This window comes from Zootoca vivipara, chromosome 6 (assembly GCF_965207765.1).
Source record: "Zootoca vivipara chromosome 6, rZooViv2.hap1.1, whole genome shotgun sequence".
NCBI classification, from domain to species: Eukaryota; Metazoa; Chordata; class Lepidosauria; order Squamata; family Lacertidae; genus Zootoca; species Zootoca vivipara.
This window is the reverse complement of record NC_142589.1, coordinates 79,414,481-79,437,231: the sequence shown is the minus strand read 5'-3', so window position 1 is coordinate 79,437,231 and position 22,751 is coordinate 79,414,481. Positions and strand designations below refer to the sequence as shown.

At 41.7% G+C, this 22,751-nt stretch overlaps 1 protein-coding gene across 10 annotated transcripts in view; it reads right to left on the bottom strand.

Moving 5' to 3' along the window:
* BICRA (BRD4 interacting chromatin remodeling complex associated protein) overlaps positions 1-21,155 on the bottom strand; it is a 95,345-nt gene extending 74,190 nt beyond the window's left edge. For 3 of the 10 annotated variants that reach the window (XM_088672770.1, XM_088672771.1, XM_060275521.2), the window contains exons 1-2: positions 16,387-16,603; positions 7,115-7,197 (exon numbers count right to left, since the gene is read on the bottom strand). In XM_088672770.1, the coding sequence (XP_088528896.1) occupies positions 7,115-7,197; positions 16,387-16,595 (292 nt within the window). In that variant the 5' untranslated portion in view covers positions 16,596-16,603. Of the gene's footprint in view, positions 1-7,114; positions 7,198-8,185; positions 8,326-16,386; positions 16,627-21,055 lie in introns of those variants that run through there. The other 7 variants (XM_060275529.2, XM_060275522.2, XM_060275520.2 and 4 more) reach the window with 7 other exon arrangements.
* Between the last annotated feature and the right edge of the window lie 1,596 nt (positions 21,156-22,751).

Below are 22,751 nucleotides of genomic sequence, written 5' to 3'. Positions count from 1 at the left end.
GTGGGTGGAGGAAAGACATAAAAATACGATGAGACCCAGTGTAAAATATTCAGAAGAACGAACTAAAGATTGGAGGAAGTGAAAAGGGATATAAAATTATTTTGGAAAGAGATGCTCCGCAATCTGCTGCTAAAAAGCATGCATAGCCTGAAGACAAGATGGGGAAAATGGCAATAGCGGCCAGAGAATTGCCATAAGTGTGGCTGCTGAATGGGATTGGCAAAGAGCTATTTAGAGAATTTTGCCAGTGTTGACTGCTTAAATTAGTCTTCACCTGGCATTCTAATGACACTACACCATTTGAGCAGATGGACATGTACTATTTGGCAACTGTCATGTCATCCTGAGCTCATCTGACTGGTTTGGTTCAAGGTGTGCCAACAGGACACAAGGGAATGAAGATGTCAGATCTACATCTGATTGTTTTTGGCTTGCACAAGCAACACTCAAAAGTGTCCACCGTTAATGGGTAGACTAGGAATAGCCATCTGGTACAAGATCACGGAGTAGGAGTCAAGCCTTCAAAAGTCTAGTGAAAATCTAGTGCGGTAATTTCATCTCCGTTCAGCACATACTGTTAATTTGTGTTATTAACATAATTAGCATAACATAAAACAATCTTATGTTATAGCATAACACAAAACAAACTATAAAACAAGAGGAAAACACTGGATGGCATGTTACAAGATGAATCTATCAGTACTTCAGGTAGCACAGCACAGTGGAACTCATTATTTGGTAAAAGCTAACTTGTGCAGTGTGTGTATATGTTTGTGTGCACGTGTGTACTCTCCCAATCCAGTGTGATAAACTTAGAAGACCAGTAGTTTAAATGCAAGTGTTTGCGGTTTGTGAAGTACTGCAATACTTCCATGTTCTTGGTCTCTGTATGTTTTGTTTATAATATAATCTTAGTCTCCTGGAGCTCAGTGTGGGGGATCATCATGCCTTTAAAAGGTAGCTTGACCCAAGTGAAATGGAGTACAGACTGGACTGAGGAAGTATTCTCTGAAGCTTCTGCTGTACTGTGCAGTAGAGTCGTACCTCCGCTTACGTATCCCTCCGGTTACGTAAAATTTGGGATACATAAGCGGCAAACCCAGAAGTATATTTCTGGGTTTTTGCCGCGTGCGCATACGCAGAAGCGCTCTAACACCACGCACGCATGCGCAAAAGCAGTCTTTCCGGTTGCAAAAACCTTGGGATCCAGCCAAACCTCTGGAATGGATCCCGTCTGCAACCGGAGGTACCACTGTAATTTTTTTGGGCGTACCTCCTTGGGGGCGTTTAGTTTTTGTATTGTTTTTGTATCTGTATTAAACTTTGTATTGAAAACTGAAAAGCATCCAGGGATTTAAAGTCGTACAAGCATCTTCATTTAAAGGTTTATGAGAACACATTCTTTTGTGGATCACATTGACTAGACCTGTTAAATAATTTCCTTTGGTTATTACAGAATTTTGGATTACAGCTTTTGGCTGTTATTTTGCCTAAGGAAAAGCACCAGCATGAAACACATTGGGAAACGTATTGGTAGGAATACCCAGGGTCAGGGGTCATGATTCTGTTTCACCTAAAGGTAAAGGTAAAGGGACCCCTGACCATTAGGTCCAGTCGTGACCGACTCTGGGGTTGCGCGCTCATCTCGCATTATTGGCCGAGGGAGCCGGCGTATAGCTTCCGGGTCATGTGGCCAGCATGACAAAGCCGCTTCTGGCAAACCAGAGCAGCACATGGAAACGCCGTTTACCTTCCCGCTGTAGCGGTTCCTATTTATCTACTTGCATTTTGACGTGCTTTCGAACTGCTAGGTTGGCAGGAGCTGGGACCAAGCAACGGGAGCTCACCCCGTCACAGGGATTCGAACTGCTGACCTTCTGATCAGCAAGCCCTAGGCTCAGTGGTTTAACCACAGCGCCACCTGGGTCCCCTTCTGTTTCACCTACTTTCTCAATTAATAGAATCATAGAATTGTAGAGTTGGGAGGGATCCTGAGGATCATCTAGTCCAACCCCCTGCAACGCAGGAATATGCAGCTGTCCCACACGGGGATCAAACCTGTAGCCTTGGCAGCACCATGCTCCATCCAACTTAGCTATCCAGGCCTGGTAAGAAATATCTGGCCACTAGTTTCAGCCTTTCAAATTATTTTACTACAAACATTGAAAGTAACTTACATTAGATTCATTACTGCACTTACTTCACACATTAAGTTCTAGCACATATTTATTCATTTTGAAAAAAGGAAATGTTATTCTTGTGCTATAGATGGAGAACTAAGGAATACTTAAAAGAACACAATTATCATGTCCAAAATCACAACAGAAATCTGCAGCAAAATCTGGTGGCTCCTAACTAGTATTTGAGGCAGACACTAAAACTGGCTAATTAAACCATCTATGACCTTTTAAACTGTGTATGGTTACTATGTTAGGTATGTTTGTGTTTTTGTGGATCCTTCCTTACATATCTTTAGGCACCAGGTGAAAACGTTTCTCTATAACCAGGCCTTTGGCTGATTAACATTCTATGTCCTTTTAAATGAATTTGTGGGAGGGAGGTTATTGGTTTGTTTTTGTTCTTGTTTTATTATGTGTTTTGGGTTCTCATTTTGTATTTTTATGTTGTGAACTGCTCTGTGATCTTCAGGTGGTAAGGGTGGTATACATATTACAATAACAACAATTGTTTACGGAGGAATCCAAACCCAAGATCGCTGGGAGGAGGAGCTCTCCAGCTCAGCTGACTAGGCCAGCTGAAATGCTCCATCCCTGCTCAGATGGAGATACACTGGTGCAAGTCCTCCATCCTGGCTCACTTGGGGAAAGTCCTGACAAAGGTGGATTATGGGGGCAGGGAGGGGGTCTTACCCATATCTCAGATTCTGTTCAGCTTGGTCACATGACCTAGCAACTCAGAAAAAGTTACATTGGCAAAAAGGGAGGCACAAGTCAAACTCTATTTTAAAGCCTGGTTTCCCCTCAGCTCATCTCAGTCTCGCTCCTGATTGGAGTTCTGAACAGGGGAATGTCACACTAGCACTATTCACCCTGGCATAAATTATGCTAGCTTCCTATAGTTTGGCTTGCTTTGTCTGCGCCTTAAATACAATGGAGAATTTTTACACTTATCAGAAAACATTATAGCTTGGTTCACACATAATCTGAAGTCAGTTTGTTTAACAAACCACAAATTGTCCCAAATACAAGCAAAAAGACCTCATTAGTTTGTTCTCCTGAAGTTTGTTTTGTTTTACATCCACTCTGCCTCATGTTTTTGTTTTCGTTTTGCTTGGCATGTATCTGGGGTGGAAAGCAAACTGCTGGGTATAATTTGCACTGTGGCTTAAGAGTTATGTGTGAACCAGGTCTGCAAACACTGGCAAAGTTGTGCTTAAAGATGTTACAAGAATCCTTGATTGGCTCAAAGTGGTCAATGGTGTGGGGACAGAAGAAGAATAAAGGCCAAAGCTGGCACTGGGCCGTAGACATGTAACTAAGCTTGGGGTATATATATATTTAGCCAATACAGTATAAATATATTGATCTACTGAACAGCTTTGCAGCTGAAATTAATATCTATACACAGCCCCACCTACTAGGATGACAAGCCCCTCCAATGATGTGTAATACCCTAATCCTGATATCACAATGTGGTATGGATGGTGTCTGACTGGCAATGGGGAGCTATTTTCAGCCCAAAGGCCACATTCCCTTCTGGGCAATCTTCAGAGAGCCACATGTCAGAGGCAGAAGTGGGCTTAGCAATAAATCTTAATTTTACTTTTGTTCAGTAGGCTGCCACACACACACACACACACACACACACACACACAAAAATATCCTGCATCCAGAAAATAAGAGTTCAAGGAAACATTCCAGAAAGACAAAAACAGGAAGGTCAGTGAGGAACGCAGGTTTAAAAGAGTTCTGAGGGCCAAAAAGAGAAGGCTGGAGGGCTGCATTTGACCACCCCACCCAACCCCGGCCTGAGGCTCTCCACTCCCGCAATAGAGGGTATATTACAGCCTCCAACTGTAGGATGCTCCATCACAGACAAATGCTGCTAATAAGGAATGACAAGTACAGATGATGACACCCAATCTATCTTTCCTCTCCATCACATGCCAGGGAGGTTGTCGAGGTCCTAAATAGTTACTTGAAGTCATTAATATATTGGTAGCAAACAAAGTGAAGCTTAATCCAGAAAATACAAAAACAGCCCTAAGTTAGTAGAACTGTCAGATAATCTGGGAGTGGGAGTTTGACCTGTTTTGGATGGGACTGCAGTTCCCTTGAAGTCCCAGGTCTGCAGTCTGGGTACATTCCTGGAGTTGGCTTTAATACCGGCTGCCGAATTCAGGAGTGGCCTTATCCAGTCTATTTTATTTATTTATATGATTTTATTTACCCACCCATTACCATAAAGTTCTAGGGCACATTACAACAAAACCATGAGACAACTTAAAAGATAAAATACAAACAAGACTTACTACAAAACCAAAAACTGAATTTAAAACAGATAGGTAGGTCATGAACACATCTCAGTTTCCAAATGCCAGACACATGTATTCAGCGTACAATGAAAGCTCTACATTCTACAAGAACTTTAAACACACCTCCACGAGAAGGGAATTCAATAAGGGGGGGGGGTATTCTCTCCCTGGCCATCATCCTCAAACTTCTGAGCACTGTGGAAATACCAAGAGGGCCCCCTTCTGCCAAACTAAATCCTTAAGAGGGTCTGTAGGGAAGCAAGTGGCCTTTCAGATATTTGGCACCTAAGTCATATAGGAATTTGAACTCCTTGAATTAAGCCCAGAAATGAACTGGCAACTCCCAGAAATGAACTGGCAACTCATACAGCAGCTTTACAACAGAATTTATATGAGTTCTGTGTGGAACTCCAGACAGTAATCTGGCTGCTGCATTTTGAATCAGGTGAAGTTGTCTTCAAGGGCAGCCCTGCACAGAATGCATTGTAAAAATCCAATCTGGAGGTTACCAGAGCATGAAGTACAGTGCCCAAGTCATCAAAAGGGGCCATAGCTTAACTAGCTGGAGCTGGAAATATGTACTCCTAGCCACTGAGGCCACCTGAAGCTTGTGACAATACTGGATCCAGGAGTATCCTCAAGCTATGGATTTGCTCCTTATGGGAGGCTACAGTCACAATTAAAACAGGCTATCTCCCCACATATTGGACCCAAGAACTCTGAACACATGATACCTCTGTCTTGTCAGGATTCATCTCAATTTACTGGCTTATTTGAGAAGATTTATATACCACCTCCAGTCATCACATCTCCCAAGCACAGCTGTAGTACCTGAATCACCTCTTGCTTCAGATGAAATGGAGAGATAGAACTGGTCTGGACATCATCTGCATATTTGTGACACCTCACACTAAACCAGCTCCTAGTAGTGTTAAATAGATCAGGGTGGTCCAACATGTGGCTTGCAATGCCTTCTTTGGTGGCTCTCTGCAACATTTGATGCCCCCTTCTAGCCCTCGCACTGCTTTCCCAAAGCCAGGTAAGTGAGGCACCAGGCTTTGGGAAAGAGATGCAAGGCTCTGGCAGGGTCATGGAGACCTCCCACCTTCTTCCCAAATCAGGGAGTGTGCAGCCCACAGGTTCCATAGTGAAGTACCCTTGCAGCCTAGTCGGTATGAAAAGTTGGGCCGCCTAGAAATAGATGCTAAATAGCACAGGAGAGAGAGAGAAAACAAAATATTGTGGGACGCCAGACAACTTGCATGGCACCAAGCAATAGCCTCCCATTTATTTATTTGATAAGATTTGTATATACCACTTAGTTACACTGGGATTGGATGGGTACTCTATGTGAAGATCTCTTTGAAGGGTGCCTGTAAACTTCAGCTTGTCCAGATTGCAGTAGCTAAAATTCTGATCAGAGCTGATTACCAGAAGCATGTGAATCCCCTTTTGCAAAACCTGTGCTGGCTCCCTATCTGTTTCTGAGAGTAATTCCAAGTGTTGATCATTACCTTTGAAGCCTAACAGTTAATACCAGGACATCAAAAGGACCACCTCTTCCTACAGAAGCTTGCCTCCTCATTAAGATGCTCCAGAGAGGTTCTCCTCCACATCTTTTTAATATATGGAAATCGCTGGGACGCAGGAAAGGGCTTTCTCTTGGCTGAGCTTAGCCCAGCCTTCCCTCACCTGGTCCCTTCCAGATGTTTTGGACTATAATTCCTAGTCATTCTTGACCATTGGCCATGCTGACTGCACTGCTGGAAGCTGTAATTCAAAACATCCAGAGGCCCTCAGGTTGCAATAAGGCAGGCCTATCATCGTGAACTGCCCCGCCCCCCAATAACGAGTTCCTCACTCCTTCCCTGGTGGTTTCTTACTGTCTCATACCTATTAATTTTAACCTGTCAAACTGCTAATTGTTTTAATGCTCCCTTAAATCTTGTGATTTTAGAGTTCTGCTATCCCTTTCTCTTAACTGCTAAATTTGTAGTATATTTATTGTTGTTGTTAATAAAACTTTTTCTTCTTGGTGCTTCCCCTGAAAAGGCTCCCAGAGCAGCTTACAGGTTAATTAAAATTTCGTTGTTCTAAATTTAGATGTTGTAAGCTACCTTGAGAATTTTAAAAATGGAAAGGCAGGGTATAAAGGCTTCCAATAAATAATGTTTTCATTGGCTGAAATATTGTAATTACTTTTGATGTTGGGCAACTGAAACAGAATGAAACAAATAGGCAAACACTGCCAGAGCAGTGGAAAGATGTGAGCATAAACAGTTATAAATTCACTGGGCTGCACTGAAGAAGCGCTCGTTGTGGCCTGGGGAGATCTGAGGTTTAAATTCTTGCACATCCATTAAGCTCACCGGATTCTCTTTCCATACGGTACAGGGTAGTTTTAAAGCCAGAATGTGGCAAGTAATAGAATCCTGAACTCACTGGAGGAAGTGCAGGTTGCAAATTGTGGTGGTGTAGAACTTTTTATGAAAAGCAGTAAGATTGGGATGATGCAATATACTCACCATCCTGTGTTTGCATTCCTTACAAACATTCTACAATTACACAACCATGGTAAGACAAGCAGAGAGCAGCTACCAACCAGGAGAAAACACTCACAGAAATAGAACCACCAAGATGTATTCAGGGATGGGGAAGTATAGTGATCATTGCTGCCCACTGGAAGGATCAGCAGTGTTGCCCTGTAGATACAGAAACTATTATAAGCAGTAGGTCAAGGTACAAAGGTCTTTAAGGGAAAGACTGCAAAGAAGGTATATTACCTGCTGTGATATGTACAGAAGGCAGCTGTGTTTGACTATCAAAAGACACAAGGTGTTAAATGGATGTGCAGTCCCCAGCTTCTCAAATAAATTTCAAGAAAGCAATAGCTTGTGGGATCCAATTGCAAAAAGAAAGGGGGGGAGGTAAAATGCAGCGCAGCTTAAACGCTAACTGAACTAGATGGCTAACAGATGAGGTAGGCAACATAAAATGCTGCCTGAAGAATAAAGGAGCAAGAAGCAGAGGGTGTAAAGAAATCTGCTGTCTGGCTACTGATGACCTAAACCAGTGACGTCTACTGAACAATCTGTCTGTTCCTCTTGTTTTTCAGCAATACACCTTAATCTGAGAAATTATTACCAGTAATTATTATGAATTTTTGTGCACTGAATTCTACCTTGGTGGAATGAATTCTACCTTCCAGTGTGATGATTACAAAGTGTTTCCAGAAGATTAAATGATACACAGTTAAGAGAATCCCTGAGAGAGGAAAGTCCCAAATGTAACTAGTTTATTAAGTTTCCTGTTTAATTGCATTTAGAAGTATGTAGTTACCCTCCCCAATTATCATAATGCCCAGGAGTAAATTATCCCACAGTAATTCATTTGTGGATGTGCATACACAAAATTATCAGATTCAAAAACTGTAAACCTGAAGATGTGGATTTTTTGAGGGGTGCGGTAGTCAAAGGCAGCAATTTTGTTATTATTATTAATAATAATTACTATTACTAATGCTTTTGTGGCATTCCTGCATTTGAACACAACAATGGAATGGAAGCCCTAGAGGTCAAACAGCTTGATTCACAATTGAATTAAATGGAGGGGTGCAGGGAGAAATACAACTCCAAATCTATAAAGTACAGTAGTATGAAGAAAGTGAATTGATTCTTCTCATTATTTCACCTCACTATTTCTTCATTCTCCACAATGTACAGGGAATCCTGCTTTGGGAGTTGGGGCCTCTTCTCCCTTGTTAAAGTTGCAAAGGATCACAGAAGACGAAGGACTTCTTATGCAGTCTTATTCCTCAGTGTCCTGAAATCTAATGAGGGAAAGGTGTTTTTTTTCTTGCTGACTCTAGAGTGTAGAAACACATCAGGTGTACTTCTATTCTGCCACATTCCTTGGGTGAGGGCCAGGGGAAGCCACCTTTTCCTCAACCCAGAAAACGTAGAGAATCAGACTATATTTATTGAGTGTGGGTCATTGCTTCCTTGCTAGTGATTAGGTGATACAAGCCACACCACTGCCTGTTTGAACTACAGATACTGGGTTGAGTGTTTGGGCAACTGAGCCTCAGTCAAATAATACTCACTTCCTCCTAGCTCTACAGTGGTACCTCTGGTTACAGATGCTTCAGGTTACAGACTCCACTAACCCAGAAATAGTACCTCAGGTTAAGAACTTTGCTTCAGGATGAGAACAGAAATCGCGCAGCAGCAGCAGCGGGAAGCCCCATTAGCTAAAGTGGTACCTCAGGTTAAGAACAGGTAGGTAGCCGTGTTGGTCTGGATCGAAGTAAAATAAAAAAATTCCTTCAGTAGCACCTTAAAGACCAACTAAGTTTTTATTTTGGTATGAGCTTTCGTGTGCATGCACACTTCTTCAGATACAGATAAGAACAGTTTCAGGTTAAGAACGGACCTCCAGAACTAATCAAGTTCTTAACCTGAGGTACCACTGTATTTCCCCCTAAAACCAGTTTTGTCTGAACAGGATGAAATAGAATAAAATTTAAGTACTACAGTTTAACTTAAGTTTGGACCAAGATGAAAGTCCTACTAAACCACAAACTGAAACTTTTTTGCACATTTCAAGTCACTTTTGTGTGCAAATGAATTCATAAGGATTTATTTAGTTTAAAAGCCTACTACTTTTAAGGAAAGAAAATTTGGTGAGTGGTTTTGCATTTAAAACCAGTACTAGCAGGAGTGTCACAAAGAACTCAATGCATAGCTGCAGGGGAGTATTGGGGATGTGCAAGGATGCTCTTTGAGCTTGGTGCAGGGTGCTGGCTAGTCTCAACTAGCCTCTCAAGTGTTATGAATAAATAAATGGAATGAGTTCCCCAAATTGGATACAGAAAATCTACACTTGGCTAGTTCAGAGATTTGAAAAACCAATGGAGAACTTCTTTGCACATAAACACGTTGCATCAAACTGAGTCCAAGTTAGAGGAGACCCATGAAAATAATTGGTTTACTCTGTGGAGGCCTTAGAATCCATCCCACTACAATCATAATGAAGTGCAATGTTCTCAAGCTGTAACTTTTACCTCTGCAGCATGGCAAAGAAAAAAGAAGAAGAAGCAAGTGAAACAAGAATAACATGCTGATTAGTTTGAAATCAATTGAAATCAACTGGCTCCCCCCCCCCCTTAAACAAAATAGTAACTGGAGAGAACAAATAGGTATAAGATGGGAACAGGAAGCAAACATTATTAACTAAGGAAATAGAAAGGGGGACTTAATAGAAGTAGATAAACGCGAGGATTCCCAACAATGGCTCTTATAACTGCAACTGTAGACATGTGCTTGCATTGGTAGCTTTCCTCCCCCCCCCCCCGGGTGTTCCTGTGAGCCAAGCCACGGTTTAGCTTAGTGCATCGTCTGACCTGGGCTCATAGTTTGTCCTGCTCCAAACAAAGCCACAAACTACAGTATAAGCAAATTTCTTCTTGGGCTTATGGCTTGTGGTTTATCTGAAGGATGATCCCCGAGGAGACAACACACTAAGTCAAACCATGGCTTAGCTCACAACAGCAGGACTGGAGGAGCAGTGGCCACAATCTCCTTTCTAAGAGCCCATGTTTGTGCTAAGTCATGGTTTGGCTCAGTGTTAAATGTGACCTGAATCAACGTCTTCCAAAGATCCTGAATAAAACTTTTCCCACTCAGTCTAAGTTACACTTTTCAACAAAACTGGCCACCATTTATTTTGTAATTGGAATCAGTATAGAACAGATGAACTGGTGACTCTGCAGATGTTATGTATGAAATACGCTTATATATAGGATATTGTAAGTAAAGGTAAAGGGACCCCTGACCATTAGGTCCAGTCGTGACCGACTCTGGGGTTGCGGCGCTCATCTCGCGTTATTGGCCGAGGGAGCCGGCGTACAGCTTCCAGATCATGTGGCCAGCATGACAAAGACACTTCTGGCGAACCAGAGCAGCACACGGAAACGCCGTTTACCTTCCCCCTGTTTATCTACTTGCACTTTGACATGCTTTCGACCTGCTAGGTTGGCAGGAGCTGGGACCGAGCAATGAGAGCTAAATATAAAATAAATATAAAAACCTAAATAGTAATTGAAAAACTCATTTCCCATAGGTATGTCATGAAGTCCCATTGCCACATTTTCTGCTCCCTTCACATTTCTCTTTGTTTCTGAATTACAAGTTACTGAGAGCTTAATAGCACAGGAAGCCAGATATGGCCCAGTGGCTGCTGACTGTTGACCATCATTTAGAGTTTCAATCACAAAAAGTACACTAACTATGATTTCAGCCAAGTCAACATTTTCAAAGTGTGAAGCAAGACATCCTTGGAAGACTACGTAAATCTCCTTCCCAACCAAAGTGTTTATTTGACAAGGTAAACAAAAAACAGATTGGACTTCACATGACCCTTCTCAGTCTGAGTGATACAAAGAGCGTACATGTTTCAATCCTTGTGACAATCATATGTTGGTTATCTTTTTGCTACCTCCACCTTAATGCATGCAGAAGAGCTAAAGTGGATTTGCTCCCTCAACTTATTCAGTTGTAGCACTGACACAATGGAATGCCCTCTTGTGTCCGGTAAAGACCTGGCTCTTCAGGGACAACTTTGGGACAGGCTGAACCAATAATCTGTTGTAATTACAGATTTGATTACCAAAGTGTTTCTTTATGCTTTAATATTGGCTGGATTCCCCCCCCCCCATTTATATGTTGTTCGCTTCTTTTGACTTCCCCTACACTGCAGGAAGAAAGGTGTGACTGTTTTAAAGAATAAATAAATACATTTTGCAAATCCAGTTGCCAATAGTTTGTGGCCATAAGCAATCACCTTCTGCCATATTTCCATTTTATTTTTAAAAGACTCACTCTGACAAAAACTGGATACCCTTGAGATAAAACAATGCATACATACCGGTATTTGTGCCTGAATATTTACACACATACACTTGCAATCAGGAAGTTTGACTAAGAGATCTAAATAGTCACATGACAATTTAACAAACCTTGTTTTTCTTTCACCCTATTCTCCCTCATGTAATTTATTACTTTCATTTATGAACTTCTTTCAAAACAATAGCTTAGTCTTTAAAACTAAGGTTGTGAGTTTGGGATAAAAGTATATATTTGGTAGGGTTAAAAGTCGAAGGCACACTTGTTCATGTGTTGGAGCCATTTTGACTCTAGTATGTTATTGCATAATCCAAAACCTTCCAAGCCAAAACAGCCTTTGAACTACAAAATTATATATGCCAAGCCACTCAGAAGCTATCTGGGCAAGTAAACAGTATAGCAATTAATAAATTAAAAAAATAAGAAAGGAGGTAGGGGGAAATGTGAAATTAATGGATTTCTATTGGCACTATTGTCCCGAGCCCACCGAGCCCAAAGAGGACAAATGGTTGATAGTTTAATTCTTTATTGACAAAGCACACATGGTAGCTCCTAAGGTGCACAGAACGTGCACACAAACTTCTGGTGACTAAGTAGCTGGCATCCCCTCCTCAGGCTTGTGCTCCAAGCTGGACTCTTGGAGCAACAGCGTAACCATGCCTCTACCCCAGGGGTCAGCAACCTTTTTCAGCCGTGGGCCATTCCACCATCCCGCAGACCATGCGGTGGGCTGGACTATATTTTGAAGGGAAAAAATGAATGAATTCCTATGCCCCACAAATAACCCAGAGGTGCATTTTAAATAAAAGGACACATTCTACTCATGTAAAAACATGCTGATTCCCCGGACCGTCTGCGAGCCAGATTGAGAAGGCGATTGGGCTGCATCCGGCCCCTACCCCTGCTCTACCCAAATTTAAACACCCTTGTCTGATAGTACATGCACAAGCATCCTGTGAATTCTCCTAAAAAGAAGTTGCTGTTGTGTCTGTCTTTTCAAGACCCTCCTAATCCTGGGTCCTGGTCTAAGAAATTATTTTGAAAACAGTATGTTTTCTGACACAGAAAATGATGCTGAGATACAGCAGTTCTGCAAACCCAAGCAGGGTGGTACCCTTACTGCAGATATATGAATCGCCTGCATGGTCAACAAATCTCTCTCTCTGTAGCTAGTACAGAGCTAGTTTCTGGATTGTGGCATAATTTTTTCCCCTATTTTGTTTATTAAGGTTATACTCCTTCCTCCTATTGCAATCAAGGTAGTTTACAAACATTAATTAACAAAACAGTAAAACATAGCATTAAAAACCAATGCGTGGTCCCATAGATTTGTCCACTAAAACAGCCTTAAAGTATCTCAACTCAGTAGGCTGACACCCAATAGAATAAAAATGCCTTCAATATATACCGAGAGAGATCAAAAGAGAGTGGACCAAACCTCAAGACAGCAATTTCACAGTTGGGCATAGCCGCAGAAATGTTTCTCTCCTAAACCTCAACCAACCATATCTCTAACACAGGCATAGGCAAACTCGGCCTCCCAGATGTTTTGGGACTACAACTCCCATGATCCCTAGCTAACAGGACCAGTGGTCAGGGATGATGGGAATTGTAGTCCCAAACAACTGGAGGGCTGAGTTTGCCTATGCCTGCTCTAACATCATTGGGATATTGAAAAGAGCCTCCCTTGCAGATCTTAACTAACAGGAAAAGATGTATGAGAAGAGAAAGATATCTAGACTAAATCACTGAGGGCTTTAAAGGTCATAACCAGGACTCTGAACTATGCTAAGAAACAAACTGGAAGCCAGTGCAGAATATCAACAGAATGTGCTCCAAAGGCTGAGTACCCATCAAGACACTTGTGGTTACATTCTGGACCAACTGAAAATTCTTCAAAGGCAGCCCCATGTAGAGTGTACTGCAGTCATCAAGTCTGGAAGTAACTAAAGCATGTGTCACCAAAGCTAGGATAGAACTTCCCACGGATGGATGCATCTAAAACACCAGCCTAATCTGGGCAAATCACTCCAAACCCCAGCTGCTACCCTTGCATCTAGGGGCAAAGCCAGGTCTAGGAGTACTCCCAAATTGTGAACTTCTTCAGATCATCACCAAAATTGCAGTTACAAACGAGCATTATCTGAAAACCTTCTATTGATCTCTTTATGTATATAACAGGGTGGGGGAGCGCCTAGTGGAAGATCAGTTAGTTTTTTAAAAACCTGGAGAGAGAGGGTGTCAATAACATTCTTAAACCTCTCAAGCATCCTGCCATACAAATAAAAGATGCATTCCAGGTTTTTTGCATTTTGTAATTAAGAAATTTAGTACATGTACTGTATTAATATCCTGAAATATTTGGCATTAAAGGGACACTATAATAAGTGTTCCAAACAAAACAGCAAGGATTGAACCTATTAGTGCTTTCAAGTGATGAACAGTTCTAGAGAACTTGAAAGCTTGCAAACTATTTTCTGATATTTTGGTTGGCCTAATACAGGTATTGCCATAATAAGGATTTTGGAATTTTCTTATGGACCCACGCGGCTACCATTATTTTCTACTTGTCAAGTATTAGAAATACATTTACTATTTGGTGGGAGAGAAATATAAATAATAAAAGTTCAGCTCATACTTGATTTAATATCAGCATCAACGGGCACATGGTAATTTGGCACAACGAAAAGGCAGAACAACTTCTAAGGCACAGTTGTGGAAAACATACCATATGTTCTTTAAAAACAAGCAAACAAAAAAACAACCCTTAGTTCTCCTTATTTTGAAAAGCAGAGGTGGGAAGTTATTCAGAATTGTTCCAGTTGATCTTTTTAAAAAAGACATGGCAATAATTGGATTATTTTTTCAGCAAGCACAAACAATATAGTATTCAAATCTTGTCCTAGAATTCTGATTCTAAGACTTTGATCTTATCCACATTTACTTGGCTATCTGGGTGATTTCTATGGGACATTCTTTAAACAAATGTGTTTAGGATCATAGTGTAAGTAATGTCATCTGTACACATTTTTAGTCAGGTAATTTCAGTGAAACAGTTGACTGGTTGAGCACTTAAGTAAAAACTCAGGAATCTAGCAAGTAGGTGAACCTGAATTACAAGCAAAATAAACCCCAACTCATATCACCATGACGTTTCATTTTAGATCAGTGTAGTTACTCTTATGCTCACTGGAAGGACAGATCGTGAAGCTGAGGCTCCAATACTTTGGCCACCTCATGAGAAGAGAAGAATCCTTGGAAAAGACCCTGATGTTGGGAAAGATTGAGGGCACTAGGAGAAGGGGACGACAGAGGACGAGATGGTTGGACAATGTTCTCGAAGCTACGAACATGAGTTTGACCAAACTGCGGGAGGCAGTGCAAGACAGGAGTGCCTGGCGTGCTATGGTCCATGGGGTCACGAAGAGTTGGACACGACTAAACGACTAAACAACAAGAAAGTTACTTGTATAAACAACCAAATAAAAAGAAAAACCTCTCCTTATATTCAGATACCCCAAACAATCAAGTATATGATTTTGGGCAAACCCACTACAATACTTCAACTCCTTTCAGTGAACACTCAGCTTTACTGTATGACGTTTTGATATACGTACAGTATATAGTATCAATACTCCTGAAACAGTCATTAAAGAGATGTCAATAGAATATGAATTTGATCATGGTGAAGAGGAGCTGTTTTAGAAAACACTTTTGAAAAACACTGGCTTTCCAAAACATATACAGAATCACCTCTTATGCTTTTCGGTTTGTTTATTATTCTGAACTCCGAGGTATGCAATTCTTTGGATAAACTCCAGAAGGGATTGGACAACTAACTGGGACACATAGAACAACAGGACAGGCCAGAGAACCAAAGTTTGAAATGTATTGCAAATGTGTACACAAGCATATAGAAAGAACCCAAACCCAAACATAACTGTGCTAAAAGGGGGGCAGCCATGATTCACAAACAAAATGCACATCTGAAAAGCAAAATATTTGTTTTTATTTCCCATAAATATATATGCTCAGGACAACACAAGAATGGATCACAGGAGCACAACATACCTTTGGCTACCAAACAAAAAACAAACAAAAAACAAGCCATTGAAAATTTCTATCCAATGTATTATCACTTAGTTGTATTGTTGCTTTTTTTGAACCAAATCAGCACAAAACAAACAAGCAGCGGTTTAAAAGACAAGGCCAGAGGCTCAAGTTTGAGATTTCATAAAGAGGTGGAGAGAAGGTTAATAGAGGATAACCCGTATTTGGCAGGTCTTCCTTGTTTTACAGAGCTCAAGAATTAATTTTTACTATAGTGTTTGGATTTTTAAAAAGCAAATGCCTATAACACTGGATTTCCCTTTTCAAATTTGACATCAAGGAAAATAATCATTTTTTTTGCTTTATATCCCACCATCCAAGCAATCAAAAACCAAGCGAAAAGACCCATCTGCTGGGGGCATCCTTTGCTTTTATTTTGGAGGTGGAGTGGGGGTGGGGAAAGCGAAATAGACGATGCCTTTGCAACCGGGAAATCAAAACCCGACACATAACAATCCGACACTGCGAATTATCATCTCTTCTCTTTTTCCCCTTTCCCCCAAAGCGCCCCCCCCCCAAATCTGGTGGAGAAGGAAAACCTATTCTAGAAGGCTGTGGGGATATGCGAAATAAGAGATGGGGGTGGGGAGAGAACCTCCCAGCGTCCCCTCATCGGCCACAACGATTAGAACGTTGTGTATCATTTTATAAAGCTACATTGTATTCTGTAGACGTGCCCTGCAGACGCAGTAATATGAGGCTGTTTGGGGGGAGAACTGGATTGGGGGAGCAATGGAAAGAGATCAGGGCTGCTACCCAAGGAGGGGGGGACACGGTTCCCTTTCCCCCCAGGTTTTTTTCGCCCTGTCACAGCCCTGAGTTGCAGGTAGAGAGAGTTAAGAGATTTAAAGAGAAATTGCTACATTGTAACAAACTCACCGTGATGTTTGAGCAGCAGTCAGCGCGGGGTCTCCGAGACATCCCCGCACGGGCTCCGGAGGCAGGACCCCAGCAGGCACAGACTCATAGAGGGTCAGCCAAATGCCTGATTGCAATGGAGCAAGGCGTCTAAAAAAAAGGAGGGGTAGGCAAAAGATAAAAAATAAAAGGACGGAAGGCAGGGGTTTAGGGAGGGGGGAAGATAACATACAGCTAATTTTTTATTTTACATTTTAAGAGAAACGATGGGGGGGAAAAGCCACTTCCCTCCACCCCTTTCACTTAATTTGCATTTGCGTTGCCCCACCCCCCTCTCTTTCAAAATAGCCACACACGCGCGCACGCTCAAAGGAGAGCCTCCGACGAAGACATTATTACCACGGGGCTGTCAAGCGCGGGGTGAATTAAAGGTACAGGCACACTAAGCGACCTTCATGAGTGACGTGCGTTTCAAGCTAAGCTTCGCATCCTCAGGAGGGAAGAGCTCGGCGCAAGCAGACCGAGGGGGTGGGTGGGAGCGTTTTCAGACCTTACGCGGGTGGAAATAATGGGTGGGATCTTAATTCGAAGCGAGCTTCTTAATAACAACCAATTTCAACTTAAGAAGAAAAAGCTCAACTTGTATTGAACAAAGAAAGAAGGAGCACTTGTCATTTCTATGAAATGTGAATGTTTGAGAGCAGACTCGCATCAGAGGGCTTCTGGCTGAAACTGTTAACATCCCCACCAAACGTTTAAAATGACACTTTTATATGAGAGGAAGCCATCCACTCATTTAAGCAACTACAGCCCCAAGTTCTAGTTACAGGTAAGTAGGTATGTTGGTCTGCCGTAGTCGAAACAAAATAAAAAAATTCCTTCCAGTAGCACCTTAGAGACCAACTAAGTTTGTCATTGGTATGAGCTTTCACTAATTCCAGCAACTGTATTCTCAAGCATACAAGGGAGTAAGCCCTGCTGAACTCTGTAGGACTTGAATCTCAATAAGCACACTTAAAGTCACTGAGCACATCACAAAGCTAGGCAAGGGAACCAAGTCTATTAGAAAAGGCCAAGTGTTTGCGAGTCATACTTCCTGCAAAGGTAATTGTAACACACACTTTACAGAAGCCAGAACACTACTAATCCAGGTGTGGGAAACCTTTGGTCCTCCGGACATTGCTTAACTACAACTCCTATCATCCCAGGTCATGGACATGCCTGATGGGAGTTGTAGTTGGGCACTGTTGGAGTATGATCTGTCTTCTCTTCACCCCTAAACTACAGGACTTGGAGTGTACTAATTAAATTATTCTTCCTACTTATACCAGACCATATTGGATTCTATGGGTGCAATCCTGTGCAAATATAGTTGTGTGCGTCCCCGTCCCCCCCCCCCACCAATTCTTCTGCCTTCTACTACTACTCGCAACTCTTGTAAAAGCTTCCCTGCCGAAAAGGCCATCATCTTCAAATCCCTTTCATCTGCACGTCTCTTCAAAATCACCATCACATCACCTACTCTGCCATCCGTGGCAGGCCGAGTTTACCCTACCAGCTATTCATTCTCCCTTATTCCTCTTTTCACTACTCTTAACCTAGCCTGCTTCTGTCAGCTATTGAGATGAAGCCACAAGCAACTTTTGCCAGGGTGTGCATTTATGTTTAGCATTATCTGTCAAATGCTAAGTGCAGCATTCTGGGAACATGTAAAACTGTTCCATGCAGGCACATATGGGATTTGGTGGGAGCAGATTAGACTGGCAGGTGCTCATGGATTATTTTTTTTTTTGTAGAATGTAGAGCAAACCATATTGGTACCACTGCTTCTTTAGGCACAATGCGAGTGGGGGAGAGCACAGGTTCTCCATTCCTGCCATACTACAACTAATGCATCTTGAGGACTGGAGGAAACCCTGCAACTTCTGAAGTTCTACGGTAATCATGACATTAGCACAGGAACATAGGAAGCTGCCTGATACCAGATTCACCTAGCTCAGTATTGTCAGCACTGACCAGGATTTTCAGATGGCTCTTTCCCCCCACCCCCCAAATTGAATCTGGGACCTTCTACATGCAAAAAAGATGACCTAGAAAGTTTCTCTCTCTGTAAATAGTTCATGAACTGTTGTGGCCATGTTCTTTCTTTCATTCTGCTAAACAGTAGATAAAATGTTTAGAAATGTATAGTGATTACATGTCTTACTTTGTTTGAATGGGCATATGTGTTCATTTGTTTGAATGAGTACTTGTACTGGATGTTAAAGGTAAAGGGACCCCTGACTATTAGGTCCAGTCGTGACCGACTCTGGGGTTGCAGCGCTCATCTCGCGTTATTGGCTGAGGGAGCCGGCGTACAGCTTCCAGGTCATGTGGCCAGCATGACAAAGCTGCTTCTGGCGAACCAGAGCAGCACACGGAAACGCCGTTTACCTTCCTGCTGTAGCGGTACCTATTTATCTACTTGCACTTTGACGTGCTTTCAAACTGTTAGGTTGGCAGGAGCAGGGACCGAGCAACGGGAGCTCACCCCGTCGCGGATTTGAACCACCGACCTTCTGATCAGCAAGCCCTAGGCTCTGTGGTTTAACCCACAGTGCCACCTGCATACCTGCCCCATATTTGATCTACTGGCTACACCCAGCCTTTCTTTTTGGTATCTGGGAATTTAAGGTGCAATTATGTACACGTGAATAAGTCTTTTGAACTCAGTGAGGCTTGAACTCAGAAGACACAAGACTGCACTGCACAGTCAAAACACCACAGAAACAAAACAACTAATAAAGAAATAAGTATGTGTTAATAACAATAAAGCAATTTTTAATGTACAACATTCTAGCTATAATGCATAAAACACAGAGGGGTAAGTTTGATATTAAACAAGAGATATTCAAATCAACCACTTCTAATACCTTTTGCACACAGAAAAGTAATTATACTGTTATACAGTACTGCAAGAATAGCCAATGTGGTGCCCTCCAGATTTTGTTGGACTACAATTCCCATAAGCCTCAGCCTGTATGAACAGTACTTGGGGATTGTGGGAGCTGTAATTCGACATCTGAATGGCATCATATGGGCTATCTTTGTATGTATCCTACTGTATCCACGAGGATTTATTCTTTAGTAAGTGTGCACAGGATTCCAGCTAAGAAACTGAATAATAAAAAAGTTTAGTTAGTTCAGTAGAACTTAAAGATAAGCATGTTTATAATTACTTCTGGAGATTTTGCTTAGCTGCTCTAGAATGGAGTATTCGATGCATACTTTCTGGTTATGGTTTACCAATCAAAATAAATGTACCTTATCACATAAATACTAACTGAGCCTGTTATAGAAAAAAATATTGTTAATGCCCTATATTCAGTGGCTACAAAACAGTACCAAAAGAGACAGGAGGCTGAATTTTGTGGTGTTTGTAGTAAAGTAAACATATAGTAAAAAATAATTGGGCTATACATAGATACATTCACATAGTTCACAACTCATGCACTTCTAGATAGTATTTAGCTGTTCCTCTATCAAGCAACTTCCTGCTAGATTTTGTTAGTACCAAAGCAAAACAAAAACAAACCCAAATCATTACTGTGCAGTGCTTCATTCCCTCAATATTACTTTTCTAAAGCCAGCCACATAAGTAAATGTAATTGGGACAACTCTTAATTACTGTTTTGGATGGTTTATCCAGCAAGACACGCGGCCAACACATACATTGAAACAAGCCAAGGCTTTCTGAGTACAGTACTATATGCAGATGTTCCCAATTCCAAACTAACAGCCAGGCAGGCACCGTCTTGAACGGGCTGTGAGATCAGGCAGCTGAAAGCACAGCTCAGGAAAGGGTCCTCGGCGTACTAATTAAAAACTGGTTTTGCCGGAGAGAGAGTTCTCCTGATTGGTCAAAAGTGGAGCAGATCAGAAAGTAATGGGATGGGCTAAAGGCAGCACCCGTCACCCTGATTAGACAGGTTAAATATGATTGACTAGCGTGGGTAATTAATTAGGGGGTAGGGCTTTCTGCTATGTTTATACCTTGTGATTGGCTGGATTTGAATTATCTCTACATTCTATTTAAACTTGGGTGGGACTCGCTTTGGTGCTCTATAAAAGGCAGAGCTGCGAGCGTGGAGGCAAACGAGTACGGGGAGAGTTTTAAAAGAAGGCAGGATTTAAGCAACTTTGCTCTCCCGGAACTTTCAATGGAGCAGAAAAACCGCGTTTTCCACAGCGTTTTTGTAACGTATCCGATTGGGAGGTTTTGTTTTGTTTTGTTTTGTAAAGCTAAGAATGGAAGAGATTGAAGAAGGTTTTCTGCTTTACATGGCCATTTGCAGTTTCATAAAACAAAACAAACGTGCCGGACCACTACTGCCAGTGAACTTAAATGTAATACATTAATAACGAATCAGAAATCGTTTTAACTTTGGACTCGATCACGGACTGTAACTTGGGATAATAATACTCCGATTATTGCAGCCGGACAGTCTACTCCTATGCAGTTCACAATATGACAGGGTTTTACAGTGGGAGATATTTTGCTAATGTTAGTTTTTAAGCATTATTATTATTATTTTACAAATGTGCACAGATACACTCGCGCCTGAGCAAGACAGTGGGAAGGCATTCATTCTGACCACGTTTCGAAAATTAAACTTGTAAAAACAACGAATCTGTATGGATTGGGGAGTACCTGAAGCTCAGTGGTGGAGCATAGGTTCCAGTTCCAGTTCTCTTTATCTCCAAATGCCCCTTATCTGAAACGAGACTTGTTGCCAAAAGTGCAAAAAACGTGCCAGGGAGGTCAATGGCTTGACTTTGTGTAAAGCAACTTCCTATGCTCCCAGGGCATGCTGGGTAGGTGGGGAGGGGAGTAGGGCTGCTTATCTTTAGATATGCCATAGGCATAGGCTTGTCAAGCCTTGTTCCACACCACACTTACTGATAGGGAAAACAAGGAAAATCACACCCCATAGATACAAGTGATTTGGATGAGATCTATTCTCAACAGAGGCACTACCTTGAAAGACATCTGGATGGATTCTATACAACACATGAGCAACAGTTGTACGTTTGTAGTACTGCAACTGTTATGCTGTAAGTAACATCTAGCCTAGACTAGTACAATGTATATGTGGGGCAGTTTTTAAAGCCTTTGAAAACTTCAGTTTAGAACAAAGAGGCTAGATTCTTCTGGGACACAGCATAACAAGCTTATTACACCTATACTGACATCTCTTCTGAAAACAGTCCGTTGAGATTGCTCCAGTTTCAGTTGCCACATGCTTACCTGGGCAAATTATGAACCCCACATGTAATCTTGATTGCGCATCCCAGTTTGTTTCTGGACACAGTCATAATTATGACCACTTAAAGCTGGTTTTGAGTTATAAAGCTAAGTGATCTGGGACACGTGTACCTGAGAGACTGCATTTTCTCATAGGAACCTATGCAGCAGCTAAGCTTGTAGGAAGTACTTCTGCCTTCAGAGAGGACCCTTTTTCTGTTGGTTGTGCAATAAAGGTTAAAGCTCTCTTCCATATAATATCAGCCAGGGAAGTCTGTCCTATTTACTCAAGAATTTGGTGCTTCAAAATTTGAAAAACGCTAAACTGGCAATAGTCCCATTGCACACTTGTTTACTTACTATTTTTATTTATAGATGTATTCATTTACTGCTGAATCACAAAGCATGTCAAAACATGCTTTAAAAAGATTAAAATCATAAAAACTAAAAGCAATTAAAAAGCAAAAGTTTAAAGCAAGCATTAATAAACCATTGTGGCATATGTGTTCTGAATTGCCTGTGCAGGCCTGGTGGAATAAAATATTTTTTGGCATGCATTTAAAAGTTGGGACAAAAGGAACCCACTGAATCTCTATTGGCAGAGTATTCCACAGGACTGGGCCAATGACACTAAAGGCTTGGTTTGTCAAAGGAGCCTTGCCAATTAACGATGCTCCTGCAGATGATTCCAGTAATCAAGCTGGAATATAGGCGATCATGGAGGTACCCTCGACATAAGTTGTTTGGGGCTTTGTAAATTTATACAATGAACTTTGCTCAGAAGTAGATAAGCAGCCAGTGTAGCTGCTTTAACAATAGTGCCATGTGTCCTTGGCCAAAAGCTCCCATCAGCAGTCTGCATCAGCTGGAGCTTCCAAACCAAACCCAAGGGCAGCCCCACATAGAGCACATTGAAATACTGTATTCCAGCCTCGAGATCACCAATGCATGGACTGCAGTGGTTGGGCTATCCCTTGTCCAGGAATGTCTGTAGTCCTCTAACAGCTATTATACAGTAAAAAGGAGCAGATAGGCAGAAGATAATAAATTTACAACTAGAATTGGAAACATACTTTGTTGTATTGGTGATCCCTTTTTTATC